Source organism: Crocodylus siamensis, chromosome 5, assembly GCF_052110815.1.
Source record: "Crocodylus siamensis isolate JL-2025a chromosome 5, ASM5211081v1, whole genome shotgun sequence".
Lineage (NCBI taxonomy): Eukaryota > Metazoa > Chordata > Crocodylia > Crocodylidae > Crocodylus > Crocodylus siamensis.
Genome location: NC_143399.1, coordinates 22,891,115 through 22,914,484, shown reverse-complemented (window position 1 = coordinate 22,914,484; position 23,370 = coordinate 22,891,115). Strand labels below are relative to the sequence as shown.

Sequence of the window (23,370 nt, the reverse complement as noted above, 5' to 3'; positions counted from 1 at the left end):
GCCTGATTCTCCTTATGTTAAGGTTCTTTCTCACTGCTCTACCAGTGTAAGTTAATAATAAACAGACAGAAAATATCTCCTGAGAAAATTCCTGTGCAGAGGTCTCAACATCAACCCTTTGCTCAGCCCCTCGTACAGGCTGGAATAGACTGCAGAGTCTTGTGGCTACTTATGCTCCCCACAGTACATATGCGATTATAGGAGAGTATAAAATAAAGCAGCTGCTAGGCTTCTCTAACTCATGTAAATGTCCAAGCACACTACTTGCTCTACTTCAGTTCAACCCAGGAACAGACTAACTGAGAGCCAAAGCACCCATCTAACAATATGTGCTAGAGTGTCTATATAAAAATCTCAATGGCTAAATGTGTCAAATACTTAACACTGTCATGCATTTTTTTCATTCATACAGGTGTTCATTCCTACATCTTAGGTTTCAGGTTGAGTTATTAAACCCAATTATACATCTGTGTTTTGTTTTTTTTTCTTCAACATTTTAATACATCCATGCATATGAATGCTGCTCTCCTTTTCCCCAGATTTGTAATGCATTTAAGAGATGCTCAGGATTCACATTAACATCTAAGCAGTAGCAAAAACTGTCACTTCCACTTCAACCCTCTTGGCTCCCTGATTACAAAGTTCTATTAACTGAAAGACAGCACCAGTTCACAAAGATAATCAAGAAGAAAGGTCAGAAGCTTATGAAAGAATTTTCTGGCCTTTCAGTGAAACAACTGGGATTTGTGCTCAGCATTAACTCACAGTATTAAAAAAAACAAAACACAACAGGGATTCAGTGGTCTCTTAAGAGTAGACATGATCCCAGCTCCACTCATAACGAGGGATCCTGGTTTTCCATTCATCATGGAAAAACTGGTAAAATGTGGATTTTCTCATTTTAAGAGAGAACCCAGATTTTCTCCTTTAAAGGATAAAAATGTGGTTAAGGCAGGTTTTACCTTGCAGGCTGGCAGAGCCTGCTCGTTCCAGCTTGAATGAGGCTGGGGGGGAGCAGGAGGAGGGCGGTCAGGCAGGGGGTGCCATTCACATGTGCATACGTACATATGCACATGGATGCCAATCAGCCTGGAGAGCTGCTTCTGCAGGTAAGTTGGGGGGAGGGCAGGGATTGAGGCCCCCATAGGGAGGGAGGGAGTTGGGCAGGGCTGGGGCTGATGCCCATCTAGGGCGATGTGTAGGGCTGGGGGCCAGGGCCACGCATGGCCACAGGGCCTGGGTGGGGAGCAGGATGGGGCTGCAGGCAGCTTATCCCGGGTAGGCGTGGGGGGGATGTGGCCCCCAGATTTGTGCGTAGGGGTGAATGAGGGCTGCCTACTGTGGGGTCAAGGCTCCCTGCCCTGCTGCCCTCCCCCCTGCTGCCCTCTTCCTGGGGCTCCACAGGCCAGCAGGCAGGACCCAGCATGGCAGGGCAAAGTGGGGAAACTTTGTGCCATTACTCTGAGCCCTACACTGCCGTAGCAAGGTGCCCCCAAGGAGGGCCTTGCCATGGGGGCTCGTGAGGGGTGTCAGCAGTGGAGGGGTGGGGGTGGCAAGTGGGAGCCACCTGCAGCAGTAGTGTTGTGTCGCTTCTTTCAGGGGGTGTGCCACCAATCTCAGCGGGTGCACATGCACCCACATGTACCCTCTACACATTGCCAATGCACAAAACTGGGGTAAGCACTAAACAGTTCTTTTGAGGTGCCCATTTGCTTTTTTAAGAGTCTAAGTCTCAGGTAATGGTCGAGCTGCCTAAGTGTCAAGCCAATACTGGGCATTAAGTGCAGTATCAATTTTCAGGATTGCAGGAATCTTTCAATCACCGGTTCAAATGCAATTCACTGAAAATGCAACAGAAAGCTGCTGGTGTATGATGGCTGGTGAGGTATGGGAAACAAGTGTGGTGGTCTAAATCCTGAAATAGCTGCCATTAAATATGTATTTATGTCACTAATAATGCTGCCAAGACTGGATGACAAGTGACCATCTGGGACAGTCTTAGCACAGAGGTCAAAGATTGAACTGGCAGCATGGAGACTGAAGTACCCTTGTGCTCTTAAAGGAAAGTCTCTTCAGAAAAGTAGTAGAACACACTGGCAATGAAGCTTGCACTGCCCTTCCCCGTGGTGTCCAAGTGCTATGGAAATATGATGAACTTCAATCTCCAAGCTGTCAATTCAACATCTTTTACAAATGCCACATTCACATAAAAATATTTTTACATCAGTTTCTTTTTCCTTTTGCAGTTTTTAATTATTGAAAATAAATTATACAGGGATTAGTTAAATCTGCTAAATAAGAAAGGAAATCACTTGATTATCTTTCATGCAAGACCATATTTCTTCTCTCCTTCACCAGGTTCAACTTATTTGTTTTGCTAAGTATATTAAAAGAGACATACAAGGGATAGATAAACTCCTTATGAGATTAGGCATTTGGTTCTGGACAAGGAAAATACATTGTTTTCTAAGGGTCTGATCCTACCCCAGACCAACAGGAGTCAATAAGAGACTTTCTTTTGACCTCTTCCCAATGTGTTCTATACAGAAGGATTGTGCTTGGAGAAAGTGAGAGACCAGGTTCAATTCCAACCTTCAACTGAAAGAATACAAACCTGCACAGCCCAATTTCCTGATGAACACTGTAACCACCAGCTATAAACAGCTTCACAGTAGAGGGGCATACTCCACCCATCCCGTTGAATGTATTCCACTATGCAGAAAATAACTGCCCATTTACTGGGCCACAAGAGAAACAGGAAACGAGTAAATGCAACTCCATAGCACAGTGGGCATAGTAATCACCTAGGAGTAGGAAATCCTGTATTCTAGCTCCCATTTCTAGGATGTCTTAATGTAAAATGCACTCCGTCTTTGAAGGAGGGACCAGAACCCTGGACTCCCTATTGTCGGTCATGCTTACTCCTCGTTTTTTTGTTTCAACTACTGTATTTACTTGAATCCAAGACAAGGTTTTCAGCATGGGGGAAAAGTCCCCTTGTCTTGGATTCAGATATAATGCAAGGGCGGGGGGAAGGAGGCAGGGAGGTGCTGCAGATTTTACTCTGGCCCTGAACCTGGGTTGGGGCCAGAGTCAAACCACAGCAGCTGCCGGGCTCCCCCCTTCACCTGTCCTCTGCAGCCTCTGTCCCTCTTCCCTTGCCCCTCCGTTACTGTCAGGTGAGGCTCTAGCTCCAGCTGCATTTCTTCCCAGGGCACAGAGCACTTGGAAATTACAACCCCAGTAATTTAAAAGAAAACTACTGTTCTGGATTCTAGGTGCATTCTTAAATTAGAGATGATAAAGTTCAGCTATCTGTGTCCTAATCCTGACTGACTAAGGATCATAAATCCCACAGACTTTCATTGGGAATTGTGCTCCTAAATCACTTTAAGGCTTCTAAAACTCCTGATCTTAGATTCCTTGCAGGGCATCAAAAAGTCTGGCTCTCATCATTTTATGCTTCAGAATTCCCATATGCAATGGGAATGTACTGTAAAGAAATGTGGTGAGGCTTTATTTCTTAATATACCTAAAGCAGTCTTGAGAGCATCAGAAGCAAGATGATATGCAAGTGCAAATATTTTTAAAGAGCTATTGTTTCAGAAAGTCAAGTGGACTTTTATCTGTGCAAACCAAAAATATCCAAGAGGAAAGGAGAAAATTTAGGATTCTTCAGTTATTTTTTTCAGATTTTGTTAACTTGAAATTTGGAGATTAACTGGCTTTGACATTTTGGAAAAATAATATTTCAGAAAGCTAAAATCTATTAAACAAGTGTACAGCATCTTCTGTCAATCATAAAAAACACATACAGCATTTAACTTCAAAACTGTATCATCACATTTAACAATTATCTTTTCCAATTCTGTGATTACATTTGTGTGTGCAAATGGCATACAAAAATATAATTATATGAGCTGTACATTAAAGCATCAAGTTAATTAAAAAAACCCAAAAAACAAACCCAAATTTCTTTTCAGATAACATTAAAATCATTAACCAGAACAAGGAAGGCCATTCACAGACAAAATCTAAACCACTAATACCTATCAGCACAACACAGCAGCCCCTTAATATCACTGAATTATGTCCTGTTGTTTCTAGAAACTGAGCTTTAATCCTCAACTGTTAATTTGACTTTGGCTCCCAACTTCACTGTTCCTTTCATGCAGTTTAATGTTGTGAGAATATTTGAAGTCTTGCCTTGCTTTGTCTAAATATGCTGTAACTACAGCACATTCTTTCTTTGTGACTTAATGTTGTAATTTGAAAAGAAAATCTAAGAGTAATTACTGATGTAATAAAACATGAACACACTGTAGACAACTCTATGGAATTTTAATTAGGAAAAGTAGATTGTGTTATGATTTCCCTGTCCTCTTTTCAAGAAGTTGTCTCCAAGTGTACATCTCATTTTCATGGATTTAAAGTTTTCAACATTTTTTGTCAACCCCATCTTCAGCTTTTAACAGTATAAACATAAAGAAAATGGTGGTGTTGCTAAATATGATAACATCCCAAGTTCAATCTTCTTACAGAAGAATGTATGTTTAAGAGCTTTCCTCTTTATTCTTTGCTCTGTACAAATATGCTAAAGCATAAATATTGGTAAGGTTGATTTTTTTCTTAATTTCTTTGCACTTAGATCCTGCTTAAACCAAAGCCATGTCTAACCAGGCTCTGACAGTAGATTAATACTCCTGCCATACCAACATGCTTGAAAAAGAAGCTTAACTTTATGCTTAAGGCACTATGATGTCTTATGTGCATTACTATACAGAAGCACAATTTTAATAAACACAATGTAATGCAATTTTCAGTACTCTCACTGATGATAAAGCATGGAGTATAAAACAAGAACATTCACAGATCTGTTTATTTGTCCAAGGGAAACAAAGAGATAAATTACAATGTTTATTTCTACAAAGTGTTACTTTTACATTGCTTTGCACAGACTGCACCCTGAAAAAACCCTTCTGATAACAGAAAAGAAAGACACATACAACCCTGGTCATCCACATTTGAGAGTAGATGGAAGCACAGTTTTGGCTACAGTACATGATGAAAGTCCTCCCTTACATTTAGCTCTGTTACAGCAGTTCCTAATTTACTACCAGCTATCAGTCACTAGGTTTTCATGCATTTTCTATAAGCAATGCACTCAACAATTTAAAAAAGTTTTTGTCAAGGACTTCTGCAATTTTATCAACACAGCTTTGCTCAAATCCAACTTTCAAGTAACTTTAATCGTCTTTTCCCATCTGTTACAGACTCTCCAAGATAATCATCAAATCAGAAAGTTCAGAAGTGAGCCTTTTTTATAAAAAGTGATAAATATTGTTTAAAATACAAATATGATATCCCATCTTCACAACACCATGACAAAAATTTATGGAGAGGCATAATTATAACAAATCAGTTCTGCAAATTTTAAAATGAACTGAGTCTCCTTTTCATCCATCACTATTCTACATGTGTCTGAGAGCACCACTCAACGTATTAGGGGTTTGTCAGTGTTTTTATCATAAATCCCATTTCTAAGGTGCTCTTAACTCAACAACTTTACTGTACTCTGTATCAATATGAAGCCTGGCAGATCTGTTTTCATCTCAGATGTGATCTTTCTCACTCTAGATTGAAAAAGGCATAGCTTTTTCACTTAAAAAAACAGGAGGAGGAGAAGAATAAGAAAGAGGTTAGGTGTCCATTAGCTGGATTTTTATAGTAGGTAACTTTGTTTCATACAACTTGCATCTCAGGATACTTAGCAGAGTTAACCTGCTAACCTACTATCTAAATATATTTTGTAATTGATGAAAGAGGAAGAGAGAGCACAGCCAAAAGCAAAGACCTAGAACCAAAATCTATTATCATTCAACTCTGACATCAGTGGGAGCTTTGTGAGCAGGGTGATGGCAGGATCGAGGGCTTACTGCTGCTTCTATTGAAGCTGAAGGATATTGTGCCATTGTCTTCAATGAGACACCAGCAGGGTCCAACACACTTAAAGTAAGATGCCCAGCTATGCCAAGTTTGGGAGCAAAAGATGATTTTGAGGCATCACACAATTCTCCAGGGGTCAAAATGCCCCCAGACATAAATTAGATTAACGTAAGGACTATTCTACATTATACCTACTACTACAGCCCCAGAGGGACGGCTGTGCTGCGAGGACATCAAGCAGAGCAGCACAATTGCTGGCCCTGATACTCTACTTCCACTACTAGTGCTCTCCTGTGATATATATAGCAGCTACTTGGAGTGCATGAGAAAGCAGCCTCAGCTGTCCCTGAAGGCAGCTTTACAGCTGCTTTTTGCTGCTGCAGAAGTGCAAGGCAGACATGGGTGCAGCCAGGAAAGTAGCTCTAATTTTTTTTAAATGCGACTTTACAAAAGAAGAGATAATCAAATAAGGGATAAGTATGCATTTGACTATGTAATGTATAGTAAGGACCCCCCAAAAGTATTGTAAAGCTTGAAAAATGAAGTGGCCCATTCATACACCTAGCAATAATGAGAATATGTAGCCAGATTTTCAAAAACAATAGCCTAAAAAAAAAATTGAAAGCAGCAGCAGGCAGAGAGGTCAGGGCCCTTGTGCATGGCACAGGTGCGGCTCCAGTCCGCGCTGCGTGGGGGGAGGGAGCGGAGCCTGCCCTATCGCCAGGGCTCCCAGGTCTGCAGCTCCAGCACTCGCAAGGAGAGCCATACTAGAGCCAGCTGTTTCCCCTGCTCCCTGCTGTGCAGGTCCCTGCACCCTGCTTGGAGTGGAGGGAACCCCACCCCCTGCTTCCCTGTGGAGTCCAGTGTGGGGCTTCTCCTCTTCGAGTGTGGAGCTGCAGGCGTGTGGTGCAGAGCCCCTGCAATAAAGGCAGCCAGTGTTGCACTGGGGGCAAGGAGTGCAGCCCCACGCAGCCTACCCGGCCACTTCTATCCTGGGGCTCCAAGCTGCAGACCTGCAGCTCCGCATTCATAGCCAGGAAGCCTCATGCTGGACTCCATGTGGAAGCACGGGGTGGGGCTCCCTCCACTCCAGGCAGAGTGCAGGGGCCTGTGCAGCAACGAGCAGGGGAGGCAGCAGGCTCCAGTGCGAAGCTTCCCCCACTGCAAGTGGTGCAGCTGCAGATGCGGGGAGCAGAGCCCCCGTGATAGGACGAGCTCCACTCCCTCTCCCCATGCAGCACTGGCTGGAGCTGTGCCTGCACCAGGCACGAGTGCCCTGACCTCCCTGCCTGCTGTTGCTGCCAGGCAGCAAGGGCTGCACAGCATGGGGGCGGTATGTGGAGGTCCCTACATCCCCCATCCTCACGCCCACACCCTGCCCAGCTGAGTCTCATGCTCCTGCTGCCCTTCTGGGGGAGGAGGAAGAGGGGGAAAAGATCCCCCCAGCATGGAACAGAACCTCCCTCTGCCGCCTCCTGCTCTGGGGCCATACACGGTGGCAGGGGGGAAGGGGAGGAGGAGGAAGAGTACCCATCCAGCACCACACAGATGCCCCTCCCCACCTTGGGAGGAGGAGGAGGGGGAAGAGTGCCTCCCAGGATGGACCAGAGTCCCCTACCCCACCTTGCGGGACAACCAACGCAGCATGGCCCCGTTAAAGTGAAGGAGGCAGGGAGAAGGGTTAATTCCTCCCTCCACTCCTTCCCTGAAGCCAGGGTCTACCAGCTCCAGGGCAATGCTACAGGCCCCTCCCCTTTGCTCTCTGGCTGACAGGCAGACCCTGGCTGTGACGGAGACAGAAGGGAAGGAGGGAATAACTAACCCTCTCCCTGCCCACATTTCCTTAATGGGGCCATGCCGGATGGTGTCTCTGCTAGGGCTGGTCCCTGCTTTGGCCAGAGAGCAGAGGAGTGAAGTCAGCCCTGTGGCTGGAGCAGAGAGCCCTGCCCAGCCCAGAGAGCATGCCAGGATGCTGAGGGAGTCTCATTTAACTTAAACCAGGAAGCAGTCTGGGACAAACAATGCATAAACTGGTTTGAGCCAAATCAGTTAAGTCTGATACTACATTCAACCAGGTTTGTCTCAAACCAGTTTTGGCCATTTGGAAACTGGTTTATGTGCACTGAATGTCTGTCCTTAGCCCAGATATCTGAACATTTGGTGGTGGGAGAGCAATGGCACATCTCCCCTGCTGCCAAATTTCTGGATCTGTGAGGAGCCATCTGGGATACATAGCATGGCCATGTGTGCTAGATTAGGTGCCAAAGGCAGAGGGAGTCCCCAGGGCCTAACCCTGGGATGTGGGGGGTAGGTACAGGCCCCAATCTGGCCCACAGACCAACCCTATGCCACTGGGCCTGAAGATTGAGTGCCATTGGTATAAAGTAAATGCTGCAAAGCTAGAAGAAGAAACTGGACAACCCCACTCAAAAGTACTGGAACTAACCACATCACTGAAAGACTTCACATGTGCCTGAAGGAATCCTCAGGGGATGAAAGGGAATTATAAAATGTTTTCTTGTTAAAAGTGTGTAGGCTGTAGCCGTGTTAGTCTCAGAACATAGGCAGACAACCAAAGAACCTTCTTGTTAAAATGTATTTGGACAGAAAACAATTACCAAAATACTGATATAAATGTCTGAGGAGTTTTACTTTTCCAAGAGAGGTATCCCACAAATATCCAGGCACAGGTAGGTGAACCGAGAAAGCAGTGGCAGTGTTATACAGAGGCCCACGGGTCTCCTAATCACTGCAGTGGAGCCGGCAAGAGGTCAGTGTGTGTGGTCACACCTGATTCCTACTAACCTTTATGTTCTGTGGTCCTGAACAGGTTGATAAGTAGGGTGGTTCCTCTGGCCTGCCGAAGACAAGTTAAGGGGATGTCACAGGATCAGTGCTTAGTGGCTCAAATTCTTCAAATGAGTATGGAGAGACTTTGTCAAATACAAATGGCCACAGCCAACTGTCCTTGTAGGGGGCCTGATTATGTGCCTCCTCATATCCTTCTTATATTTTGTGCACAGCATGAGGGTGCATTTCATTGCAAGTGTTACAGGGCTCATCCATAGAAAAAGGAATGCAAGAAAAAACATTCAGAAGTGTAATGAGCCTGAATGTAACCCATGTAACTACAGAAGAAGCTTGCCCCTCTGAGCCTCAAAACCAGGAGAAAAGGTTTTATCTTAGATGGGGGCACAGAAAGAACCATGTTCTTAGTGATAAATGCAGTCTCCAGAGCACCTTGTCTTTTTCTACCTGTTTATTTTTCAGTGATCAGTCTTCGAAGGACAGCAGTTTTACCTTAAGTTTCCTATATACAGTATCTGATATTGAAGTGTGGTTTTGCACAGACTTTCCCTGTTGAGTTTTTCCTTAGAGAAAACTATTGGGGACTGATATTCTACTGAGCATTATTATATCTATTCTATGTATTGCTGTCCTCCCATAGCAGAGAGAAAGATATATTCACATTTAATACTAACTATATGAAATGTATATATTACTTCCTTGAGTTTTAAAGACTTAAAAATGTAGAAGGATGTTAATAATATACTAAATTGCAAAGATGATATTATTTGCTGGAACATTTGGCAATACCAGAAAAAAAAAGCAGGACATATTCAAAATATATGTAATGCTTACTGAGAGTCATTATCTTCTCATTTTTCTTGGTCTTTCATAACAAACTCTCTCTTCTGCAGTGGGATTTTTAGTACAATTCCAAGAGTATTTTAAAGGGTTACATTTAAGTATAAATCATGTTTTTATAAATTCCAAACCAATGTTACTAACAAGATGTTAGACTACTATCTGGTATTTTTAAACTAACCCGTCCTTCTTGTTTGCTCCTTGTACTGTGGATTTACTCTTCATAGTCCTCCTATGTCAGACAACGAAGCTTTGCCAGATGGCTCTCATGTACTAACACTGTGCCACTGTTTGAAACTGAAACACCCAAGAGGAATGTTTAAGTCTAGTTAGTATGTATGTTCTGTAACTACTTCCCATCACTTTTAAAAATTATCTAACTTCACCAAAAACTAAAATGGACAGCAGTCTTTTAAGAATCCAGTATTTGACTACATTCAGTATATAGTTTGCACATCCCTTATACATTTAGGACTGTGGCAGTAGGCCACCTCTGTTTCTCCCCAAAAACTGCTCTGTGACAATTTGGTTAAGATGGGCCCTTACCTTTTCTCTTTAGGTAACCTGAGCTGGATACATTCCTGAGGGAGAGGGGAAATCTGCTCCCTCTGCCTATGTGACTGGCATCACATACCTGGGTGAGGGGCTTGGGCTCCCTGGGGAGCTAGGAACTGCCAGTCTGCCCAGCAACTAGTGATGCATTTCAATTTGCTTAGCTGACAGCAAACAGGTGCTGGCCTCCATTGGACCAGGTAAATGAGGTCATAAGGGCTATATAAGTTAAGGACTGCCCAGGAAGAGGTGGCAGCAGTCATGAGGAAGACTCAGAGAGAGAGAAAAGCCGGGCCATCTAAAACTTGCCCTCTCCCTCTCTCAAGATTCATGATCAAGGAACTGCCCACCTCCAGAGGGAATCTCCACCTGCCTCTGGATGATACTTGTGAGTAAGTTACCTGAGCTCCAACTAGATATATAGCTTGCAGTAACTCAGATGGGTGATCAAAGGCTACCCAGCCATGCCAGTTTGCTCTATGGGATTTCTCTGATATTGCTCTACCCTGTACCCTATTCCAACCCTACCCTTGTAACCAATAACATTCTCCTTTGTACCTAGTGTTGGAGACTTATTGGGGGTGGGTCTACATTATGCCTTGGGGTCCCCTTGGTTTGGCTGACTAAGGGAGACCTCTACTTGTGCTTCTGACTGAGGGAAGCAACCCAAGTTCTTGAAGTGAATCAAGTACTCTCAAGGGCTACCAGGCCTGTGTTTCCCAGGGTGTGCAGAGCTAGAATCAAGCCCATCCCTGGGTGGTGGCAGTGTTACCTCCAGGCTAGTGGGTGTGCTCCAGGAAGGGGGTCAGCCAGACATGAGGTGCCCCCAGGGAGGCATTCAGAGCCTGGAAGGTGGACAGGCACAGTGAGGTGGATGGCTCAATGCAGGAGCGCCCCCTACTGGCCCACCACAAGGACAACACCTCTCTTCCAGAATACAGCCAAGCAAGAGTGGATACAGGATTTCCCAAAGGGGGATGCAGGAGCAGCAACCCACACTGAAGGGGTGGCTACACCCCCTGCTCCTAGTCTCCTCCACCCCATTAGCAAGGGCAGACTGTAAGTCCCTAAAGCAGGCAAAAATCCCCCCTTCCTGCTCAGAGACAGATCCCTTTCCTCCTCTTCCCACCTGCACCCCCTCCCTCTCCAACTTCCCTGCCTACTGCTGCTATTTTCTCCACTTCTGTAGGACAAGGAAACTCCAGAGCTAGCTGGGCTAGGCTCAGCTTGGGAAGGGTTCAGTGGCACTAGCATGGTGGCAGAATGGTTCCCCCCACCCTGCTCAGAGCAGATGCGAGGAAAAGGGAAGCCCTGTCCATCAGTGCTGCTGTCATCCCCATCCCCAGCTCAGTCTAGCCCCAACCTCTGGGACAGAGGAACCATGCCTCTGAGCAGAAAGGAGGAGCAAGGGAGGATTTTCACACCTGTTAGAGACTTTAACGAGTCCTTAGAAGCTCTTGTGGTGTATTGCAAAAGCACCTCCAGCCTTGGCCCACTTCACTACTTCCGTGTCGGCAAGGGAATGGTTCTCACATAGCTGAACTCCATGCTGCACATACGCCTTGTATGGCCCATCAGAATCCTACCCAGCGCCTTCCCAAAAGAACCACATCAGTTCTGCTGCAAGTCTCTGAACTCATGAAAGAGAAATAAGATTTGCCATTTAGGATCCCAAGGGAGAATCTGGATCTTATTTTACAACTGCACTGTGCAGCCATTTGGAGATTTTTTAAGGATAATCTGATAACTCTTAGTAGGACTTTCTGAACTGAAAATATTTGCTTTTCCAGCTAATAGGAAGCTTCAGTAATTTACTTGGTCTTAAGGCATTTAGCATTAACTGAGAACAAAACAGTAATGACTAATGGAGACACATTGCTTAGGGATGAAGTGAGGCAGTCTGGTGCTTTGTCTCACCTTGAAAGTGGCTTTTGTGCTGTCACATCAGTTTATATCAGCACTGAACCGCCACTGATTTGATCATAATTGTCCTAATTAGAAGTTAAATTAATGCACTGAGTTTCTTAATAATCAATGCTACCTCTGCATCAAGGTATTTCACAGAGTGCTTTACTGGGCAAGGCAGGTTGGACTAGTACAGAGGGTCAGTGATAAAAGAAAACCATCTGTATCCAAGTGTTCTATAGGTTTCCAGACACGTCAATAGGTCTTAACACCTCACAATTTACACTTATGTTTCAGATTAAAAGGCAAAACTTAAGGAACCGTATCGAGAAGATGTTGACAAAAATTAGTATCTAAACAGCAAAGGCTTGTTTCCACAGTAGTCAAGAGAAGCATGACTGGGCCCCTTACAAGAAGTCCAGTTTACATTTTGGGTCTTTCAACAAAGATTCATGATGGGGACCTACCCAATTCATGACAGAAGCAGGGTGCACTGCCGCTCCTTTAATCTTGCAGGTTTAACTACGATGCAAAATTAACTACGGTCAACTGTATCAAACTGTATTAACATGCTATTAGCATTAGCAGTTAGTCTGAACACCTATCCCGTCATTTATAACTTTCCTGAACTCAATTGACAGGCTTAGAAAAAACCTCTTCTCATTTGGGTCCCTAAAAGAGGAGGAAAAAACACACAAAATGTGTAGAAACATTTAGTAAATAATTAAAAACACACTTTAGTTGTTAAAATCCCACATATAGATACATTTCAGGACAGAGGAAAAAGTGATCTATGCCATCTACACTCCTCTAAGTTCTGATGGTGTCTCTCACCATCTGGGGATGGACTCACAGCTGGTATAAACTGCCAGCTCCACCTCTGACACTTTACATCAGTGAAGGACTTGCCCATGTGCTCTATTTCCACAGTAAACAGGCTGTTATCAGTGCTCCTTTATTTTTGTGTAAGCTATTACATATCAAATGGCAAAAGTTTATGTAGGATAATTCTGTATCTTGGGCACAAAATAAGGCCAGAGGGCAAACACCTTCAAATATCCAATAAATTTGGGCACTGAATAATAGCTGCACTTCTTTTTACTGACTCCTTTTGTCATTTAACTAACAAGCCCTGACCTTTGTCCAGAGTCAGCTGAATTTGATCTTTGCTAATTCTTATTTTATAAAGGCTTATATAACACAGATAGCTGTAAAATATTCTCCTCTATCTTTTACTTCTCTGTCCAATTCTGTCATCCCTATTGAAGCCATCTACCAAGTCCACGGAAATTTTGTTCAATTAAGGAGTACAATTAGAGAGAAAGAGAGAATCTGGTCCTTTTCTTTAAAAGAAAAAATAAATGCACAGTATTCTGAGTTGACTGATACAGGCAGAGTTAGCAACAGACATGTATAAAGCACTTCAAGAGCTTACAGATGGAAACAGTGCCAAGCCCGGACTGCCGGCTGTTTGCAAAGGTGCCAGCAAGCTGGAAAACAGCACTCAGTACCATTTTCGCTCTCTGTTGCATCCTCTGTAATGCAGACTGAATGTTATCACTCACTGCACAAAGGTGCTGATAAAAACTTAAAGTAAGGATAATCAAAATGCAATGAACTAGTTTTATGATTTGTTAAACTGAGAAATAAGTGATTGCTATGGTAGCTCAAAAGCAAATGCAATATTGCAAACATTCAGATGACTGTAATTCTCTAAAATTAATGCACATGCATATAAATATATTCACTCAATGTAATTCACTGTGTTGCTGAATTTTGCCTTTTTCTTCCCCTCAAAAGTTTGGTCAAAATATTACAATTTTTTCCACTTTTTAATCTATTAACTTTTTATGACTATTTTACTGACTCTATGAGCTTTTAGAAGCAAAGATTAATTGTATATCTTCAAACACGGAGGCACTGCCATAAAACAAGCCCAGTTCCTACTCTGTTACCAAACTACATCCTGCTGAGACTTGTCACAATAAAGACTCCCCCAACAAGGTTATTCTAGAATAAAGTCTCCCCCTTGTGGATCTATTACATAACAAAGTTTCCATCAAAACACTGCATAACAAAGCCTCTGCTCCTAGGCTGATCTGTGAAACCTGTGGACAGCTCACTTCAGCATATGCCCTATCCCAGGAGGCTTGACCTCTCCTAAAAAGAAAAAGAGATATTCTATTTTCACATCCCATTATTTTGTGACTTTAAAAAATGGAATAAACCAAATTCCTAAAACAAATTCTCTTTCTCTCCATTACCACATTTGAATTAAGTTTTTCAGCCATGAATGTTTAATCTGATGGTCGCAAGAGCCATTCAGGCCAAACTGTTGTTTCCTATTTAATTAGGAATTTCAGATGTTCTATCTAACACTTTCATGGCACTAAGTAAATATAAGGGGTTAGGGTAAAGTAACTTTTTTCTCCCTGTCCTTGAAAAAAGTTTCTCTTATTTACATAAAGTAATTATATCCTAGACAAGTCCTTATATCTGAGGGATTATGGAGCTATAGAACTATTTGCAGAATGATTCCTCTTCAAGCACTTCATTAACTGTACTGTTCTCTGACATTTTATTATTATGATCCATTAAAATGATCATACTGGTCATAATGTTCTCTGAAAGGGCCCAGACTTGGGCCAAAGCATGGAGACATTTTATATGCAAGATTCTTCTTTTTTTTTTTTTTTTTAAAGAGTATACCAACACCAATCAAAGTCTTTGATGGCTTGAGATGTTTTTCAATTATATCTGTGACAAAATTCTCACACTTTATTCATGGTATCAACTGTTGAGTCAACACTCGGGTAAAGGATCCCTACCGCTATCCAGAGGCATGTCCTCGCATTCATTTCAGAATACGATGGTTAAATAGTTATTTCCTGAAAGTTCCATAATACTGCTAGACTTTGTTTTTATTGCTTCTCTCCTATCTCTATGCAGTAATTGCTTGTAAAACATTAGCACTGTAATTTATTGCTAACACTGTGCTTTTCACTTGAATAAATGAGTAAAAAAATATTACATCCCTTTGTTTGATGACTAGACAGACAGACTGACAAAGCTTGTTCCTGCTTCTGAAAAAGTGGTTAACTTCCATTAAAAGTAGGGATGCAGGATTACACAGAAAGAAGTCATAAAAGCTACTGGTTAGATAACATGGGAGACTGTTTTCTCTCTCACCATAGAAAGGATACTGCATTTACAGAGACAGTGCAAGCTTCCCTGTGCTAGCTTGTCAACGTGTCTCAGTTTTGCTCTGAAGTGGCAGCTCCTAAGAGGAGAAAGAGCAAGTACTATTCTCTGTGTCCCCTCAGTCCTTGACCTCTCAGCAGCAACTTTTAACAATCTGTGGGTTTTGGATAGATCGTGATTATATTTTTACAGTATGTACATCTAGCCACTGGGAACTAACGTGAGACCACCTACACATTTCATAGTCATTAAATAGTAAAGATTTTCAACTGTTGGAGATCTAGGATACTACACAGGAAATGCTGGGAACCATTCAGACTTTTTATATATATCATTTTTTTAGCTCAGTTTAGCTCAGTAAAATATATTTTGCCACTTCTGAAGTACAGGAGGCTGCTGAAGCTGAGAACATTGGTTCTAACATCTGCTGGCTGATTCAAGAAAATTGAGTTGGTTTGCAAAAAACTGAACAGCGAAGGATAAGCAGCAAAGGATAGCTGATAAGAGTTTTTCGCAAGAATCACCTCAATTTGGTAAATGAGAAAAGTTAGGTATAATATGAGCTGTGTGCGCTCATCTCGTTAGCAGACCTAGGACCACAATTCATATTGCATATAAAAGGAAGAGGGAGGTAGTGCAGGTGATATTTAAAACAGTGCCATTCTGTTCAACAATATTCAAGCCTTGACTTCCAGGAAAATACTATCTTCAAGAATAAGACAATTTGTTTCAGAACCTGTAGCTTGCCAAGCACTAGACCACTACTGCTATTGATGACACATAGTGTATCACATTTTACTAGGCTGGATAATTTTCAATGTTTATCGCTGAAGAGAAATGCCAAAACAACCTTTGCATGTGCCAATATAATTCTTTTCTGATTCTTATTAATAAACTTAGTATTTATATAGCCTCTGTACATGTATATGTATATACATCATAAAGCAAGTCACACATAGGCACCATACAAACAACAAACTCAGTTCTCGCAGTAACCCAAAACATGCGAGATAGAAACACAAAGTCAAAATATTTTAGCTTCCAGATTTAAAACTGGTTTCTATCCTTTTGTCTCTTATTGCTCAATTGTTATGCAGCTTTGCCTGCTGAACACATAAAAAACATGTAAAGATATACTTCAGTTCAAGTATTTAGGATGGGATATCCAGACTCCATATGGAAAATTAAGGAAACTAAATTGTGGAAATTTGCTAGCCAGTCTATCTGAAACATCACCTTCTTTCTCACCGTTTCAAACCTCTCACCATTGTATACACTCATTCAGTCTCATTAATGGTGCTCTGTCTTTTACAGCACCATATCTGAGCTTCTCATCCTCAACCCTACATAATTTTACCCCCTCTGTTGTCATGCTGTCAATTCTCCTTTCATGGTCTCGTCCACTCTTTTCATCTCCCTAATTTCTTTCTCTTGCACTCTGGACTTTTCTACTGTCCTTCAGGTTGCCTTCTATGCTTAGAACAGCCTCCTGTATCCTATATCCTTTCTTTCTAACAATCTTTCCTTCTAACTTGCTCTCAACATCAATAGTCCCCCCATCCTTGTTTACCTACCTACACTATTGTTCCCTCGCTCAAAAAATGAGAGAAAATAAACATGATGTCATCTGCGTATTCAAACCCATGTAACTCCATATAAATTGTAATAATAAATTAAATAAAATGGCCAGATCACAGTGGTATCCCTCCCTCTGTGCAGAGGGAAAGTTCACACAGACTTCATGGTATAGCTCTCCATTGCTTCATGGGGCATGGAGGCAGGGACATGCTGGCGTCATGGAAGTTACCTGGAAAAGTTCATACAACTTCAGTGAAGGCCTGAGCTGCTACTTACTGCAATGAAACTCATGAACAGAAAGTATCTTTAGGTTTTGAGATGCATTATCAGCAAACCAGAGGAGCAGCTGTTATCCAAATACAGTATAATACTGAGTCTGAAAAGCGATGTGCAGTTTTGGTTCTGGCGTTGCTGTCTGGTGTTAGGAATATTGCTGGGTCAGAAGAACCAGTGATGGGGATCAGGGCTTGCTCAGACCCAGCCTGCCACTTTAATATTACTATTTACAATGACCATGGTCACTTAAAGCTGTTCCCAAATCAGCCCTGTTTATTTCACCTGCTGCAGTCAAGTCAAACAGAAAGAAGACTTACTTAGCTATAAGAAAACACAAACCCCATGATGCCAAATACCTGCCATATCTACAGGTGAGATGGAGACATCCATGGGGAAGTGGAAGCAATAAGCTATCCAGCTACTGATTCTCCACGCTTCCAGAGGCTACCACTTCACCTGCTGCTGCTGCTGGCTCTGCTCCCTTTGGCTCCCACTGACACTGATGCTGATGTTATACGAGGGCCACATCCAGTCCTCTCTGAATGAGGGCCACTAGGGTCCATGCTCCTTTGTGACAAGCAAAACAGTCCTGCCTTTCAAACATTCACAAAGTGTAAGGGACCGTCAGACCACCTGTCTGCGACAGGCACGTGAAACCAGCTGTATTGAGCCCAATAACTTGTCATTGGTCATAGTGTAGCATTCAAATTTCTCATTCTAAACTGTCTGGTTTCCAAACAAGAGCCTAGAGGCCAGTGTCCACCCTCCTACCCCCCTCGGATGTTTGGCATCAATGTCTGTCCTTTGTGAGGGATGTTCACATGTGACCACCTGAAATAATGGATCCCTCATTCTGTTCACCCCTAGCTAAAGGGCGCTGGAGATTGAAAACCTGCGGAAACAGGCTACCAGGCAGACCGCCGCAGGATTACATCTTCTCATCTCAAGATAAGGGATGCCAGTCTGTCCGCCTGAGGTTAACGAGCAACGTCAATGCTGCTGAGGAGAAAGGGCAACAAGGTATGAAATAAAAGCAGTGCCCCAGAAGTGCCTTTTTGGGATGGAGATGCTGGTCCCCAACTTCCCTCTGGCACGGAGAACATCCTTCAGCAAAGGAGATGCTCTCCAGCACAGGAGAACTGGGCTTTCTCAGCCCGCCCGGAGACACCACAGATTACTTTCTGCTCTGAGTTTGAGCCCATTTCTTTGACCTGGCATGAGCACGCTCCCGAACAAAAGGCAAGACCCAAGCCTATTTCTCTGCACCCGCCTGCCCCTGCCAGGGGCCGGGAGAACAAACACGCGCCCTTTGCTCCAAGCGCCCCAAGACACCGAGGCGTTTGTCTGGAAAAGCCGTGCCCAGACACCGAGCTGCTGAGCCTGGCACGGAAGCGGAGCAGAGGAGGAGCAGCCGAGGCAGCGGTGAAACACCTGCCACCCCCCCGCCCGGGCCGGGCCTCACCTTGTGGGCCAGGACGCTGATGTAGCCATCGAGGAGCCCCGTCCCCGCGGGCAGCGCCGGGCGCCGCGGGCCACTGCCCGGCTCCGGCTCCGGCTGCGGCTGCGGCTGCGGCTGCTGCTTCTCCGGCCGGCCCGCGGCCGCCACCGCCACCTGCTGCCGCCGCCGGCCCGCCTCCTTCTGGCCGCCGCCGCCGCCGATGCTGCTGTACACGAGCAGGACGCTGGTGCACATGGTGGTGAGCGCCAAGCACACCGCCAGCCCGTGGCGCTGCAAGGGGGACACACAGCGCTGGGACCCGGCCGGGGGAGCCCCTGCCCGCGGACGCCCCCGCTCCCGCCCCCGCCCGGGCGGCGCCAGGACCGGCGAAGCGGGGGCAAAGTTGCTCCCCCTCCGCGGCCGCCCGGCCCGGCTCCCCCCGCACTCACCACCAGGGTCTTCATCTCGCGCTCGCGGGGGTCGGCAGCCCTCAAGCCCGCGCCGCCGGGGCCGCTTCTCCGCCGCGGCTCCCCATGGCGGGCGGCACGCGGGGCGCGGGCGAGCGCGGCCGTCTGTCTGCGGCGGAGATTAGAGACGGAATTAAAACTGGACCCTCTTAGTCTGAGCGAGACACACGGCTGCCGCCTGCCACTGCCTGCTGGGTCCTAAACGACTCGGCTTCCCTCCGCCTCGCCGCCGCCAGCCCAGAGGCGGCTTCAGGGGCTGCAGAAGTGAAGTTGTGTGCGCCGTCGGGTCCTGCTGCGCCCGGCGGGCAGGGGGGCGCCTTCCCCCATCTTGGAGCCAAACGGGAGAGAGAGGCTTTCTACAGCTGCCGGCGCCGGGTCCGCGTTGGCTCCCCAGCCTTATGTGACACCGGCGTGGTTTTCTTTTTTTGTTTAATCCTGCTTTTAGCACCAAGGCACAGTCTCCACCTTCCGTGATTCCTGTTTGTCCTAGTGGAAAATTCATCACTCGCCAAGCATGGGCTGGGTTTTGTGAGGCTTGTGGTTTTCAGGCAACAATCTTTCGTCTAAATTATGTTCAGGGGTTTGTTTTTTTCTTTTTGTCAAAAACGTAACACCCACCCTGCCTCAGACTGTTTTTACTGGGCTCTTTAGAGCCTGGTGCTTCCCCTGTAATGCTTACTCTCCTCTGCTCCCTCGTTTAAACGTGCTGCTCTCATTTTGAAGCAGACCTGTAGTTTCTTGTAGTCTTGCCTCTAATGCCATCTTTCTCGGAGCTGGACAAAAAAACCCAAAACCCCCCCCATCTTTCCGCTCTTGTTTGATAAGCAGTCCTCTGGAGTCTTTCCTTATTTCTTCCTTTGGTTTTACTGTATTAATGGTGCATAGGTTAATTGTGAAAACTTTAATAAAGCCACTTAAATTACATGCGCTTCTTGCTCTGGGTATTCCACATTTATGTATGTGCCCCTTCAAAGCCGCCCATTGTAAGGTTGGTTTCTCATAACGTTATTAAAATGACAGCATAGCATTTTTGCAAAATAATGTATATCTTAATTATGAACCTATTTCTCTTGGAACTAGTCATCAAAAATAATAGTTTTAATCTATGGCTTCACATCTAACCTATAGCAATATAACATTAAAGATTACATTAAGGAGAAAATGATCAGCAAGCTAACTCAACCATGATCACAAATAGCATCTTTCTCAAGGCTGAAATTGTCACTGAAATCCATTTTTCATATTTACTTACTCATTGGTAGAGTATCAGTGGAACAAATACCATCCCTAGCTATAGCACAGCATGCGGCATCTAATGCCTTTTAAGAAAGTAGAAATTATTAGCAGAAACAATGTATGCCACATCAGTGGATAGGGCAGTAAACATGCTTTATCATTTGAAAGAAGGTTGTTGGTATTACAGGCATAGTTGCTATTTATTCAATTTGTGGTTTAGGTTGAATAGTACCAGTTGTTAAGACAGGAGAAGCAGTATAAAAAGAATCTTATCAGGTCTTGGTAATTCTTTATTATGCGGTTGCACTTGACACTCAAATTAGTGAAACAAAGGGCCAACTTGATGAATCATTGAAAGCAAATTATCTGTGGCTCTCCAAGGCTTCCTGCAATAGACTACAAAAGGCAGCTCATGCATTTTACAGTGCTGTTTCTCAACTATCAGCAAGCAGGTTTCTGGTGACTGACACTGCTCCTCTAAAATATTTTGCCATGCCAAACTGAAGTATCATATTTGTGATTTAGGCTCAAGGCTGTATGTTAGACATCTGTTACACCGTATGTCTGACCAAATTCATTAAGCTTATGTTTTTTTGGGTAGTTTGGGCTGGTTGCTAAATCTATTGATAAAGTAGGCAGGTTAGATTTTCTAATTTAATGCTGAGCTTGCCTTGAATAATGTCCAATTTTCTGATTCTCAGGTATTTAATTAGATTGCCATGATGGTCATGGACATTATTCTTGGCAGTCAAATACATAGTGAAATAAATAGAGGAGTGAAATGTAAATTCTACAGAGGTTTTTATGTGTAAGCATGGGAACTTTATAAGGCAACTGGAAAACAGCCCAGCTATTTAATTTCATTTTAAGTTCCCATAAATTAGTAGTTTCAACTTTGTGGGTTTTCATATTTACAGGTGTGTATTTGTGCTTACATGTGCATGAATGTATATTTATACTCATACATATGTTATATAATAATTAGACTTGCAAGAAGTAGAAGAATACTGACTGAATTCATGAACACTTCATCAACTTGGAAACAAGTCAATAAAGCATATTTTAAAGTTCATTGGACTTGACTGATTCAATGAAAAGTGAATCATATAGCCATAATTTCTTTTTAAAATGCCAGGGATACTGAAATGGATTTCCAACTACATATTCAAAATTCTGCCTCGGTGCCCTGTTTACATGAAGCATTGCAGCAACTGCGTCCTATCAATCAACAATCTTGTTTGCTGCTTTTGGATGACACGCTTCACCACAGTCTATGTCAGTTGAAGACTTGAGACTAGTGTCATCGATATTGATTTTTTTTTTTTTTTGTATCCCTAGATATTTTCCTCTGGCTGGGATTCTCCTTGTGTATTTATATATAGCCCGCATCACTATGGTATCTATGGGGTTAAAGTTGAAACAGTAGTGTGAGCTCTCACCATAGGAGAGAAAGAAGAGCCATGGCTAAGCAGTACCTGAGTGAGGTGAGGAGATTTCCTGCTGCTTTAGCAGAGAAGGAAGCTGGGTACACTGCTCTCTTACCTCCTTCAATTTTACTTTAGCCCCAGGTGGTATCTGAAAGAGATGTAAAGAACCACACAAGGGTCTGACCTGCATGCAGCAGTTGCAGGGAGTATAGGGGAGGAAAATGTCAAAAGAAAACAGATGGAGTGAAAAATACATGAAGGTAGCAGTGGCACAGACAAAAGCAAACTTCTCAAGACTGGTAGCAGACTTGGAATGCCAGAGATCTTTCTCTGATCCCTAAATTAACTTTTGCTTAGCTTCTTGGACTGAATGGCTTCACTACTGTTTATATTTGTTACCTGCCTGGCATTCCAGAGGCCACAGGGACTGCTCACTAGTTGGAGAGCCTTTTTACTTTCTTCTCCTCCTTCAGTGCATCTCTGAATCCTTTGACTTACACAGGCTGAGTGCAGATTGGGGGCTGGGCAATGCTGGTATGTTGTGCTCAGAAGCACATGTACATGTGCATGGAGTGAGGCCGTGACACTGCCATCATACACACTGGCTTATACCTTTGTGGCAGCAATGGCAAGAGCATGTAAGTGCAGCAAATGCCACATGATCATGCAGCCTACTCCATCGCTTCCCCAGTCCCCTGGAGACATTCTGTTTGTGTCTGCTGACATCCCCAAATCACCGCTGCACAGATGCCACAGCTGCTTATGCTTCCCTTCATGTCCTTAATGCTTTAACCTTAAATTTTTAATTATTTTGTGACTGTCAGCGATGCTCTTTGATACCAAAGTGGCTCTGTTGCTTTAAAATAATAAGCATTGTTGACTGTGATGATGGAGAGTAATTCTGACTGCTCTGCGCCCAGTTTTGAAGGGTGGCAAGAAAACTGTAGTCAAGTACACAGGAGACAGAGGATCAGAAAGGAAGGTGTCTGGTGTGGTACAAAATAATCAGTAGTAGGGGAGATCGCTAAGGTAACCTGCAGGAGGGCTGCACACAGCTTTATATAGTTCTACCATGCATTCTCTATAGGCCATGTACTTGCAGAAATAGTGCTAGTAATAGTACTAGTAGTTTTTAAAAATTGTCCCAAGACTGTTTTTCATATAGGTGCCTTACTTACTATGGTTATTTGTGGCTGAGAATGAGGAAAAATATATTACAAACAAGGTAATTAATATATATCTAAAAATCCAGAATATACTTTTAGAAGTTTGCTGTTTTGAACCTTTTGAGGGCCAGAAGCAAGTTCTATTAAAGCTGTAATTCTTCCCTCTCTGGAGGTAAAGGCCCCACTGAAATCAATCCTACATTCCTTATTGAGTTGACTGGGGCTAGGACCTCATGCCAAGAGTACAAACCTCCCATTTCTAGTTTTATGGGTTCTTGCGATCTCATACCTTAAGCTTGTCAGTACTATAAAAAAGAATACTGCCTGTCCTGGGCCTCAGGTCAGTGAAAATTTGCAGGGCAACTGGGAATTCCACGTTTCAGGAGGGAGGAAAAAAACCTTTTTCTGACAACTTGATTAAAAAAGTGTGGCTATCTGAAGGCACTAGGGCGCTAGAGTACAGTGGGGGGACTGTATGGATTAATAGGCAGAGAAGCAGTCCAAGAAACATAATAAATACAATCCATCAC

General features: G+C 43.8%; 1 protein-coding gene across 1 annotated transcript in view; it reads right to left on the bottom strand.

Annotated features, from left to right (window-relative positions):
* ST6GALNAC5 (ST6 N-acetylgalactosaminide alpha-2,6-sialyltransferase 5) overlaps positions 1-20,908 on the bottom strand; it is a 108,638-nt gene extending 87,730 nt beyond the window's left edge. Inside the window, exons 1-2 of the mRNA XM_090048870.1 lie at positions 18,994-20,908; positions 18,569-18,835 (exon numbers count right to left, since the gene is read on the bottom strand). Coding sequence (XP_089904996.1) covers positions 18,569-18,835; positions 18,994-19,008 — 282 coding nt within the window. The 5' untranslated portion in view covers positions 19,009-20,908. The remainder of the gene's footprint in view (positions 1-18,568; positions 18,836-18,993) is intronic.
* Positions 20,909-23,370: the final 2,462 nt, after the last annotated feature.